The sequence below is a fragment of the Copadichromis virginalis genome, linkage group LG15, assembly GCF_057382275.1.
Source record: "Copadichromis virginalis isolate Kocher_CV1m ecotype Utaka linkage group LG15, C_Virginalis_male_GT1.1, whole genome shotgun sequence".
NCBI classification, from domain to species: Eukaryota; Metazoa; Chordata; class Actinopteri; order Cichliformes; family Cichlidae; genus Copadichromis; species Copadichromis virginalis.
The window spans coordinates 17688645-17702418 of record NC_140632.1 but is presented as its reverse complement, the minus strand read 5'-3'; the positions used below and the strand labels follow the sequence as shown (position 1 = coordinate 17702418).

General features: G+C 40.9%; 1 protein-coding gene across 2 annotated transcripts in view; it reads right to left on the bottom strand.

Annotated features, from left to right (window-relative positions):
- Nucleotides 1–13774, bottom strand: part of jag2b (jagged canonical Notch ligand 2b) — a 42532-nt gene that overhangs the window by 24338 nt on the left and 4420 nt on the right. For both annotated transcript variants that reach the window (XM_085432270.1, XM_085432271.1), the window contains exon 3: nt 1324–1378. In XM_085432270.1, coding sequence (XP_085288396.1) covers nt 1324–1378 — 55 coding nt within the window. The remainder of the gene's footprint in view (nt 1–1323; nt 1379–13774) is intronic.

Here is a 13774-nt window from a genome sequence, read left to right as displayed (position 1 = left end):
CTGCTGAGAAAAGCTGTAATAACTGCCCAACTCTGACATAAGCTTGCTACTACTGCAGACTGGCCCACCATCCTCCACAAAAGAAAAAACCAAACGTGTTTGTTCCAGACATTGTTATTTCTTGAACTTACTAAGGTAAGAAATTTGGGACATAAAAGCCAGTGACATCTGAAAATGACAATGAAAATAAAAATCTAAGCTGCCTCAGATTCAAAGGACAGTATAATTAAGGTTTTTCTATAGTTTGGCAAATGATGAAAAGCACAGCATTTTCCTTCTCATCTTGGTGAGGAGTCCCATGTCTTGGGGGAAAAAAAAAAAATCTTCATCTTCTTTATAGCGATTTGGCTGAGACTAAAGCGAGAGTAGTTGGCAGATAATCAACTGGTCTGTTACTCAACAACTGGGCCGTACCACCTTCATCAGAACTAATTACCGTAAATGTACACAATCAGTGCAGAAACAGGAGACTACACAGGGCATGCACAGTCTAATCAAAGAGTGATGATGTCAAAATCTATTTCTTCTCCATTGTCTGCATTCTCAAGTGGAAGTGTGTTTGATGTTATGGACAAAACAGGATGCAGTGACCTCATATAAACAGAATAAGCTCAAGACTGGACAAGACAGGATGGCATGATTCAATACAAAAATTAATTCACCCTTGCATGCACATAAGGTTAATAGAGACACATGAAAAATGACACCTTTCTCACAGATCAAAGTTACATCTAGACATGCAGACATTATATGCCTCAATGTGTCCTCTTCCTCCTAGACTGGGCTACTGCTCAGATGGGGAAAAAAAAGAGGCTCTACAGGAGTCCACCCAGCGGACACAACCAAAGGAAAACAGGATACAGCTGGTCAAAACTGACTGCCACAGCCAACATAGCCAAGGAAAACCAAGGCTTGTATTCTTTATGAGGAGTCCTGTAATTCGTGACCTCTGCCATTAAGCCATCATTAAACTATGTGTCACAAAGTATTTAAGAAATTTGGAGGATATGCTGGAAAGATCTTTGGCACATTTTAGTGGAAATGATTAAACGTAATGTAGCGTCATGGTTTTTTTTTTTAACTGTAAGATGTTCTCATTACTGTATTAAAATAAATAAATAAGGAAAAAATACATTAAAAAAGAAACCCTTACTACACACACACTGGATTGCAATCAAATCAAATTCGAAACTCAAGTATTGATGTCGATACTAAACTCAAAGAAATCCAACGCCAGTCAAGATTTGTACTAAACACTTCTTACTGACAAACGCTACATAGTAAAATCCAAAGCAGTATGATGAAGGTGAGGTTTAAACTTACTTTCTCGTGTCTTGTTGTCCCAGTCCCAGGCCTCTACAATCAACGTGTATGTCCGCTGAAGGAAAAAGCAAAAACAAAAAGACATTAGTCACATGGCATTTATGACTCATTATTTTAGTTTTGGGCAGGTGGGCCTAAATGAGCTTGTTTAGTGTTGGCCATTGACTGGTATAATGTGAATAACAGGAGTCTTCAGGATCATGCACATGTAATAGTTGTGTCCATAAGCTGCATTTTTGCAGCTCTTTTTCCTTCTACAAACAGAAATCAATGCATTTCCAGTAAATGAAGTTGCAAACAGAGTCTCAGAGTACACCTTATATTCCAATGCACGCACAAATGTTTGGGACTATTAATCACAGGCCACACTGTAATACCTGCTGTACAATGAAAAGTTCCACTTTATTCAGTGATTACCGTGACCAGTCCAATTGTGACATGGCTGTTGTAGCGAAACCCAGTGAGCATTGCAAGACAGAATTTCAGTTGATTTTACTCGTCTTGAAGGTAACCTTGTTGACATTTAAATCTAAAGACAAAGAGGAATTGAGGACAATGAAATATTCTCCAACCAGTTTTTGTTTTTTGTAACTAGAGGGGGGGAAAAAGGGAACATTAAAACAGCCTTTGTCATTTTGTTCCTAAAATCACAGCAGTACGCATTAATAATGACAGTCGTTTCCTAAAAACAGACCGAACTGTGGAGATGATCATTTTAGCCTCAGCTGTGCTGCTCTCAAACATCAGCACGCACGGATACAAAAATCAATTTTACTGCTACTACAGCGTCTCATATGGACCTCGGCTCCATTATCCAAGGGTATGCTGAAGTTACTGCTGAATCATTGGGTTTCATTGACAGTGTAAGACAACAATTACAACTGTGGAAAAGAGCCAAGACAGGGAACAGGACTTCGATGTGAAAAGTACATGACAGGAAGATAATGCATCGCATTGGGTATTGGGATTATAGCTGGTTTAAAAGAGTTTTTGTACCCTTACAGAGCGGTCCAAACACATCAAAATGAGATAAGAGCCATTCAGGAATACAACTACAAGATATAGTACATGTCAGGCAGGGGCTATGATCACATGTACACATTTCAGTCTAATGTGCAAAAGTGATGTCTAACCAAAGTCAATCTTTCCTGCTTCAGTCTCCAGTTTTTAAGTTTGCCTTTTATCAAAAAAGAAATTAAAAAAAAAAAAGAAGAAAAATCTGCAAAAATGTACGGTCACTTTGCCAGTATAAGCTGTGTGAGATGAATTGGCTTTATCCTTGGTTGTCAGACAGTGAAAGAAAGCAGCAGCTAAGGGGATTATCTTGTTTCTGTCCAAGTTATGCTTTACAGTTAACCAGTACGACAGCGCTACATGGGTTTTACACTCTGCTGAAATTATTGTGCAATTAATAATAAAGACGAGCAAAGATACGATTGATGATCTATTGATGGAGTTTCATTAATGTGAAAGCTCCTCTGGTTGCTTAACTCCCCTCGACCAATGGACAGACGGGACCGCCCACTCTGATGAAAGTCAGTTTATGGACTGAAACTGTTTTATTCACACTTAATGGAAACCAGACAATCGTTTGCGTTTTAAGCAACGATGCAGCAAAAACTTGAGCATTCTGCACAGCTGATGCTGCTCGAGTAAACACCCGCACACAAAATAACCAAGCTAACCAGTATCACAGTAATCTAGCTGGTGTGCTGCAGGGCACACTGCTAGGCAACTAGCTGACCTAAATAGCACTCGTTACGTCACCGCCAGTGACAGTTGTAGTAGCCACAGTGTGACTGCTGTGATCTCTAGTGTAATGTCAATGACGGGGCATTACTCTCAGTGTGGATGGAAGGAAAAAAAAAAAAAGATAGTAGCATTTGAGCTACTTAAAGTTGAATGAAATGAGGAGGAGAAATCAGGGAGGGTCACTGTAAAACATGTGTACGTCTGCCTACGTTGTTGTTCTGGGGGACCAACAAGCTGGTAGGCTAGTTGCTGCTGGGCTGTTGGATTAAAGAGGCTTGTCTGGCTGTGGGTGGCAGCGGGAGGAAAGGGAGGGGAGTGTTATTGTGGAAGATCATTGGTGAAAAGAGAACGGAATGGAAGATGACAGGATAGGTGTGAGCGGGAGAGCTTGGGTTAATAAGGATTGGGAGTGCAGGTGTATGAGATTGTATGTATCCAGGCAAGACAACATTAGAAAAGAAAAGAAGGCTGGCGTGAAGAGATGGAAAGCTATAGTTAGGAGTTAAGAGAAATCAGGGGATCAGGGCATGGGCAGACTCGTGCTTCTGTTGCCAGAAGCTTTGCCAACCCATCCGACCGCAGACACACAACAGATGCGGGCTCAAACGTGGATTATTATACATGAACGTGCATCATCCCACGACACGTAGACGGCTTCTGACCTTTCTAAAAACCCACCCTCCCCCAACAACAAAAGGGTGGGCTGGCCGACCCACTCAGAGCATTTGGATGGGTGGGTGCATATGCCAGTGGATATAAAGAGGAACTATAAGTGGCAATACATGCATTTGGGACAGGAGATCTTAGAATGAAGCCTGTCTGTTTCGTGAGACTATGCAGAGAGACGAACCTTGTCGTGACGCACATTCAAAGATTAAACAAAGAAGGGGTGGTCATACCATGACTTGCACCTTTTGGGGTTTACTTTAAGTCCAGGCTTCCTTACATGCCTACATGTAGTAAACGTTTGAGTAAACAGTCCCGAATCGCGCATGCTGGGGATGAGCAAAGCCATGGACTAGTCTGGTTTCCCACAGACCGTCCCAGTCTGTGATTAGCTGGATTAAGTGACAGCTGCCCAAATTGTTGGAACAAGATAGATGGATGGGCAGAGGGATAAAGGGGAGGAGTGGGGGAGGGAAGGGGGTGAAGGCAACTGAACAAAGACCCTTGTCCCAACACCGTAACTCACCCCCATTCCAATCAAAACCATTGTCCATGAAGAGACACAGTCAGCACGGGGACAATTAGTGTCAGCATGTGTGCTACTGAGCCTGAGCAGCACAGTTGAATTGCTGAAGTCAAAACAAGCCGCCAGTGGCTCCTGTGCAAGTCCTAATCATATAATCAGACTCAGAAAGTATCCTAACATCATTAACCTGCCCTTTTTTCAACTCAAAACACATCTGCCATGTCTGACAGCGTGAAATACATCATTTGAGACTACAAAGTATCTGCAGTCAAATCTCCAAAACCCTTCCAAATGGATTAGAGGATTTACTTGGAGAAATCCTAGCTTTCAAGTCAAGAAGGGGGAGCAATGGTAAGAAACAAAGGATGTTAGTTGGATGCACTCAGTGACTGAGGTAATGATGCACTGACATTTAAGGGAAAAATAATAATCATTATCTATTCCAGGTAGTTATTTAATTCTCCACAGTAGACCACAATGATGATAAAAGCAAAGGATGTACCACTAGTGATGTCTGGGGAGAGCTACAGGTGTAGGTTCCCACGCCAGACGATGGGTGGATGGGTGAGTGGAAGGTGGCTGTTGAAATAATAAAAGGGACGGGAAACAGAGAGAGGTGGCAGTGGGAAGTGGAAGCCGGGGCAGGTTGGGGTCACTAAGCATGGGATCTGCACGCTTCTTTTTCAAAAGAGGGGTCAGCCCTCTGTATGTGGGGGCGACGTGCGGGTTTGCATTCGAAGAATACTGAGAATGTGAGATCCAGGGCTGGTGTGTAATCCCATGCAACATCCCCGTCTGCCAACAATTCCGTATCGTTGGAGGGGCGCGTCTGCTTTGTAGATCACAGCTTTGATTGACTAATTTCTGTCCCTTGGGGAAAGTTGGGATATCAACCGAGCTTTGAGAACGACTTTCACATAGTTACTATAAAAAAAGGTCTCAGATTAGCACTCGCAATTTAAAAGGAAACAAACAAACAAAAAAAAAAAAAAAAGCCCCGTCTGTGTCCTTGAGCTATTTTTGTCTCGCATGTCCACTGAAGGTAGCCTACATGCCCACCTCCAAGCTCGTCTACAGAGAGTTTAACTGATGTCTGATTTATTACCTTCTGATGGGACAAAAGGTCATCACAATTCATTCCATGGCCAGTAATCGCCACATGTAATCTTCATTAATCTGCGATGTCAATCCCAGCTTTTGATGTTAATAGGGCCGAGTTTACACTATTCTAGTGTAAAGGCACCGCACTAGAAGTCCTTCCTAGAGTGGACACAAGAGCATGTGACACAGGATCTCTGGAAGAACTGCTAAAAATCTGGATTAATGAGAGATATGACATGCTATGTCACCCTTAATATTTAGTACCAGGTAAGGTGAGAAATAACAGAATTCATCTGGTATTGCCATTTCCTAATGAATCAGGATCAGTAATCAAGCAACCCCAAAGCAGAGAAGTTTCCAAGGGAAGGAAAGCATGCTCAGGTATAGGATTTTGGGAAGCCATTTCAGGGTAAAACATTTGAAAAAAATAAAATAAAAATGTGAGCTTCCCATCACTTCTGCCAGTAGAGTGGACTTCAAATGTAAATCTCTCAGACTAGCTCCTCAATCTGTTCAGAGGCAAGGATCAAAGACCTCCAGTGGCAAAGTCCTTGCATATGTTGGCAGGCAGAAAGGTTGGATGGTTTTTGACCCTTCTTGACATCAGTGTTGAAACAGCACAGTGGCCATTCCAGGTTTCCAGGTATGGAAAACTCTAAAATAACCTAGTAGGAAATAAATTCTCAGTCATAAAGACAATTAGAATCCTGAGCACACAAATATATGATTAGTGTCGTCAACCTATCAAATATTTATGACATAATCCTGTGATTTTAACATCTTTAAAGGAGGAGAAGCTGGCAAATAAATCACAGGATTATGTTGGGTTTATTTTTAAATGTCCTCTAGCAGTCAAGTTAGGCATCATTTATTTTCACCATTGCAACCACAGGTGTAGTTGAGGAAGCAGATTACAGACAGTCGCATCTCTCTGGGTAGAGAGGTGGAGGGCTATGAGTTCTGCACGCCTGCCAGAGTCGTGTGCCAAGAGATCTCGTACTGAAGGCAAGGCATTTGGCTGGCTGGCATATACCGGCTGTGCACACACACACACGGCCCATTGAGCATGCTGCTACTATGCCAACAGGGTCATTACCCATGCACTTCCAATACAACAAACCCCTCCCCTCCTGGTGCTAATTAACCAGCATAATCCAAGACTGTGTTACACGCAAAACAAACACTGACGCATGCACATGTGTATACAAAGGCTAACGAGCTCGGCGTTGCCGTGTGCTAGTTTAGAGTTACAATTAAAATAAGCTAAAAGTAGGGCTGCTCGATTATGGCAAAAATGATAATCACGATTATTTTCACTGAAATTGAGATCACGATTATTTGACGATATTTATTTAACCCTTTAAGACCTACTATAGAACCAAGTCCACCAGAGCTTATATTATTTTATTTTATTTTATTTTTTTTTTTTACATGCTGTAGTGCCATTTGTGGGAGCATTTCAAGTTGCTATACATCAATACAACTGTTATAGCCCATATTTTAATAATATGTATGCATTTGTTTACATATATTTCTACTTGGAGAAATTTAAGAGGTTTATCCCTCAAAACTTTAAATACAATAAAGTTGCAAAAAATAGTTTACAACAACAGGAAATTTATTTTGAGTGTCTTCATAGTTTTATTTTGGAGATACACCAATTTTTATATACTGCAGGAAAAACAAAAAACAATCCTATGATGCAAATTTGCAAAGAAAACAGCAGGTGCATCATTTCACTGTGGGAAGTGTTACGAACAGCTGATAGGAACGGCAAAGCGTGTTTCTGGAATATTATGTTTTTGTTCCTGCAAGCGCTTTTTATGCAATTTTTGCAAAGCTATATGTGGAAGGAAACCGTGACCGAGGACAAGCTGATGGCATAAGATGTAAGTACAACTCCTCCGGTTTCATATGCAAAACAAATTATTGCGCTAGCTTACACGGTTCAGGTTCTACAGGTATTTAAAAATAGTTACGCAAAACGGAGCGTGCTGCTCTGACCGGCTTTAAAGGGTTAACAATGACTTTAAAAAAATAATATAAAATAGTGTGCAACACCACTGAAGTTTTTTTTTTTTTTAAACTCTCTTTTCAACCAACGGCAGTCACTCTCCAAATAACTTCTGCTTAGCTTTCCGAGCTTCCCTCGGGTCCTCTTAATCAGTGGTCTCCAACCTTTTTTGCGCCACGGACCGGTTTATGCCCGACAATATTTTCACGGACCGGCCTTTAAGGTGTCGCGGATAAATGAGGGAGGGGCTAATAATCGGCTAAGTCATTTTTAATGATCGTTGAAAGCCCAGATCGTAATCGTGATTAAAATTCGATTAATTGAGCAGCCCTAGCTAAAAGCTAAGATGTGGTGGGGGATGAGAGGGGTGACACTACAAAGGCAGTTTAAATGCTGTAAGTTAGCTGAAAATAATTCACTGACAGTCACAGAACTATTGACAGAAATGCCACATGTCATGAGTTCATCCCGATGCGTGCCAAGTGTGACAAACAAGTCAGAGTTCAAACAGGTTAAATCTCCATTACTGCAGTGTCTTGGATATTTGCAAATTACTTCCTCTGGAGTTAATTTGCCTTCAGAGGTCTAAGAGGTACTAGAGAAATAAGCATGCTTCAGAAACATTAACAGGCCAATTCCTGATCCAAAGCAACAGGGCTCCTGACTCGAGTGCAACCCAGGACCGCCTCCAGCACAGCCCCATTATCATTTCAAACAAGTTCAACAGAACAGTGACAATTTAACTGCCCATGTAATGACATGCTTTAATTACCCCCACAAGGAGCCTCTTGCACCTGCACACCATTCATTTAACAAGAGGCAGGGGATGTGGTGGGCCACAACAACACGCTTCAATGCAGAGTGACCATGGAAATACACACATGTGCAGACACACAACTTACTGTACAACAGGGTTATACAAATAACATGTGCAGCATTCGTTGACAAGCAGGTCACTGTGCCACCTACTTAAGCAATGTTTTTACAATAAGAGACATAATGACTTTTAAAGTATGTGGTGAAAATACTGGAAAAGAAATTGTCATATGATTTAAAAGGTTTCCACCAGAAAAAAAAAAAAATACATACAGCAGTGCTTGTGAGTCCTTTCAGGTGTAACTTTGAGCCTACATCTGTAGATCAAGTATGACACCTTAATCAAGGTGTCACCCCCCCCTCCCCCTTTTACTTCATTTAGACCAATTGCACTTCTTCCTCTGTTAATATGAACACTGGCTACCAAATGGACTGATGATATACCAGACAGTGCTTTTGCTGCAGTGTTTTAAATGTGAAACATACCAAATATATCATTGATCTTTAGCAGAAAAAACAAACAAACATCACACACACACACACACACACACACAAGGGTGGAGCAGGTGCACTGTGCATTTACAGTAAATCTGAAAACACCAGTTTCATTTTGAGCAGAGACTCTGCAGATGTAAACAGTGGAGTTTTCTTCATCTGTCCCATGAGCTCAGATCCACAAGAGAGTACTCAGACCACCGTCTTAAACGCGTTCATGAATACACCCTCTCTCACCTGTGAGATCACAACAAAGGAGCACATGCAGTCCCCTTCTAGACAGGATTTAAAAAAAATAAAAAATAAAGCAAAAATCCTTCAGTTACCAACCTTACATACACTGATAAAAACAAAAAAACGTTTAGATAGTAAACTTCGATACATTATGGATGTAGTCGAGCTAAGGAAGGCATTAACTACACAGCAGATGTTATAAAATTACAGTAGGTACACTGTAGAACAGATTCACTGTGCTAAATCTCGCCGTTTTATTCATTTAACATGTTCCCTCTTCTACTTACATCAATGAAATCTGAACTGAAACCTTTACCACTGAAAATGACAAGAGTCTGCATGTTGGACCACGCAGATGCAATTTGAAATTTTGTGCGTCAATTTGCCTCTGGTTATGTTTGCACAAGGTGTTCTCATGACTCTATAGGAAATGGCTCAATGGCAACTTAAAGCCCATTTGCATTCGCAGTGCAGTGGTTTGGTTAAAATATGGTTTACGCCAAAGAAAAATAATGAGCTTATTTTCATACAGTGTGGAAACAGGATGTGTCACATCTTCTTAAAATACCCATCTGCAACATTTTTACCAGTGTTGATGAAAACAGCTGTGATTCTAGAGATTTTGTTCCTTTTAAAAACAAACTTGGCGTTTACGGTTTATTTTTAGTCGACTTACTTTTAAAGATCAATATCCAGAGCCAATTAATTAGTTAATTGTGATGACCGTTTTTACAATAAAACAGAAGCATTACTTTCAGTCACCAAGACTTAGCGATAACGCTATGTTTATGTTATAAACAAAAGTGGCTGTCTGACATTAATAACTGTCGAGTTCCTCTGAAGTCATAAGAAACTTTATATATACGAACATGATATTTACAAGCTCATTAGGAGAGGTTTGATTCCCATTTGAGACACACGAGTCAAAGAGCGTGAAACTGCAATAAATGTCCAAAGATTGAATCTGTAATTGCACTTAACTGTAAAAGATGAGAACTGTAAAGACTGAAATGATCCAGTTATTAGTGAGCCTTTCATGGTAAGATGTCAGTTCATCACAGTTCACTGAAGCCCCCCCCCTCACTCAGTAGCACAGAGCATTTGGACTGTTGTTTACGTCAGTCCGCTAAGTCAGAACCCAAAGTGTGGAGCTACTGCCTGATAAATTTAATCTGTTTACATCTTTGTTTAATAATTTACAGGTTTTTTTACTTAATAAAATTGGAAGAATATGGTCAATCATTTCAGGAACAAAAAAAAAAAAAAAAATCTCATTCTGCAGTAAAGCCTAGAGGAACATGCAAAGATAAAAGTAATAAAACTGTAGGCTACCACATCTTAATCACCACTTCTTAAAAAAAGAAAGGCTCTCTTACGTCCCATTATGTCACTTTGGGAGTTCAGTGCGAGTGGCTAATTGTATAATCGATACAGAACAACGCTGAATCACAGGTGAGACTCGTGTGAGTAGCTTTCCACAGACCAGCCCTGGGACCAGAGGAGGATGGATGGGGGAGGGAGCCACACAGAGGAAAGATAATTGTTTACTAGAGGCCTATGCAGCCGTCTCCTAGCAACAGCTCTGACACGCTCCGTATCAGGTGTGGTTAACCATGGCAGCCTGCTTTAGCCTCTCTCTCTGTGTGTGTGTGTGTGTGCATGCGCGTCGAAAAAAAATAAATAATATAGCTGCCCCTCAGCCAGAGAGGGGAGGAAGGAGGAAAGACCTACATTACATGAGCCAAAGTGCATCACCAAAGCACTGAAATGCTCTGCTTCATTCTCATATTCAGATGCATCAATAAGAATCCTTGTCTGAGAAATGCGATGATACTCAAGAACATTTTCCGCTGCTCAAGCTCAAATTTGCTGACGTTTATAAGACAAAGAGTTCTATGTTAGAAGGTTTTGTCTGCTACGGAGTTTTACTCTGATAACGGGTCAGGAGCAAATAGATCACATGTTATAGGTGATATGTGGTGTTGGATATGCATATATATTGCTAGATGCAGTATCCAACCACTTCACTTCCTTTTTCCATTCATCTTGCAAGTACTTCACACCTGTCAAATGTGTGCACAGCATACTTTAACACAATTACTACCTAGTATCCCAGAATGTGCATCTTTATCCTAGGATGTATAATTCATAACTTGATACAAGCACAATGACTGAGTTGGGGACTGTGTCCTTGACCATCTTCTAGGAGTCAGTCGAGGTTTTTGTACTTTTATTCTCAACAGAAGCATGAAACAGGAATTCCAATAATTTATGTTTGCTCCAGAAAAGAGTTATGTAAAATAAAATTTAGCAGGTACGGCTAAGTTGAGATGTCATTTAATTGTGAATCAAATCTGCTCACAGTTGAAATAATCAGCCGCATGAGACCAACTACACATTAAGGGAGTGCGTGAGTGGAAGAACAAATAAACCAACCTGTAGCACACTCACTATCCCTTTACCATAGATGGGTCAGAGTGTTTAAAAACTCTTTATTCTAGGAAACAAACTATTTTAAGAAATATGTAGTTTAAGCATTTTAATGACACTGATGCCTGGTGTAGATCCCAGTAGAGTTTAAACTACCTCCCTACATCCATTAACTAGCAGAGTGAGGATGGAGGCTTGATACATGTCAAAGCCTGGAGCGGATAGAGTTACAGGCAGGATCACATCAAACGGACGTCCGGCTGATGTCACTTGAGGGCAGGGAGGATGAGAGAAAGATAGGAAAAGAAATTCCACCGGCAATTTCATTAGTGTTCAAATGGAAGTAAGACGTGGCTCTCTCTTTCACTTGCTCTCCAGAAGTACGCACGCAGCATGAGCCAACAAAAAGGAAACTCAATAAGAGTGGCCAAACAAGGCACTAACTTGGTCAGCTCATCTGCGAGCTGGAGCATGTGAATCTACATTGCATAAGGTCCATGAACGCTGTTTTTATTTTAATGAGCAAATAGGCTTATTTTTAATCTTTCTAAGGCCAAGATTAAGAAAATCAGTGATTAACCTAGTCTGGCCTAAATAATGGAAACGCAGGGAAATGACTAGCCTAACCCTGATTTAACCATCATTGAGTCTGTTCCTTTTCCCCCCCCCTTTGGCCCAGTCTGCTCATAATCAACTGGGACCCAAGTCAAGAACCTCCAATCAGAGCCGCTCCATCACCATAATGTTCAGTAAGTTACAGACAAGATGGGTGATAGTAGCCAAACACAAAGCAATGTCTAACAACGGTTTGGTAGATTTCGTTTCCAGTTTGAACAAATGAAACCAATTCGGTGCATTCTGAATTCTATGTGGAAACCCCTGCATTCTATTTGAAGGCCACCAGATGGCGATGGCTGCAATTATAAAAAATAAAAATAAATAAATAAATAACAAGACTGATATAGATTTCTATGGGAAACAGATTTTTATCCATCAATCCTTTTTCTGAAGCTGGCTTGCAGAGGCAGCAGCCTAAGCAGAGAAGCTCAGACCTCCCCGTTCCTCATCCTCCAGCCTATTCAAGTGAACATGGAAGTGGTGCTCCCAGGCCAGCCAAAAGATGCAAGTGTGTCCTGGGTCTACCCCGAGGCCTTATTCTGGTAGGACATGCTTAGAACACCTCATGCAGGAGGCGCTCATCCTGGTCAAACGCCTGAACCACCTCAGCTGGGTCATTTTGATGTGGAGTAGCAGCAGCTCTACGCAGAGTCCCTCCGAAGGTTATTATATTTTATTGACAGGACACAGACTGAAATGCTAGGATGGCTCCTGCGTTGCCTACTAACATTACGAGATTGAACGTTAGCATTGGGAACACAGTTGATTTTTCAGCTGCAATGCCAACTATCTCAAACAAAATAGCAATATTTCCTAAGAAAAATAATATTTTAAGAAGATGTTGCATTGAAACTCATTCCCCCTCGAATTCTTTGGACAGATCTTGTCTATGGATAGTTCCTTCACAAAATTTAAAGGATTTCCTCCCTTTGTCTACAAAGCTGGACAGTATCACTTGGATATTGGTTTGACTGCCTTTCCTATCCGCAAGTTAGGGTGGACACATCGCAGAAGTTGTACTAGTCGCAATCTTCCATGTGCTGTTTTTTTGCGTGCTTATGGACATCTTTCTTCTTCAGCATGTAAGGACAGACTGGAACACTTGTAGACATATGCTGCCCCCTTCAGTTCCAGAAGAACTGTAGTGGCAGATATGCTGCACGCGGTACCCACGGTAATAAAGAAAAACACGAGTACCATCGTGTTGTCAGAATATCTGAATCAAAAGTTCTAAGTATTGGTTCTGGTGACATCCTAATTACAATATGAATGTCGGTCTAACAAAAAGATTTAAAGCCACGAGAGTATAAGCAGTAAATTTAGGACTGAAGAAAGAGAGAGAGAAGAAAAAAGTGGAGGCTGAGCTCAGAGGTGGCATCACTAATCAGTCTTTTTACTGGCATGCTGTCAAGAGAACAACAAGACAGAGAATCACTGGGAGAATTCCAAAGAATGGATAAAAATCAGCCATTAGCAGCTGAATCATACTGGTGTGATGATAGAAGAACAGAAGAAACTATGATGCATAGAGCCACTATTTCTGTGGAGACAATCGTCTCCAGGAATACATGATAACCTTTTTTTGTTACAGCCTGAGTGCTCTACACAAGACTGAGATTAAATGTTCACTTTCAGATTTAGCTTAGGTGAACGGTTTAATTGAAACTTAGTGTCTTTAGCAGCAACATAACCATCGATCTAAATTACGCAGACTTGCATAGCCAAGATCCTAGGATTCAAATTTCCGCTATCATAAGAAAGTGTGAGACTAATTAAGTGTATGTTTAAGTATGAACAAG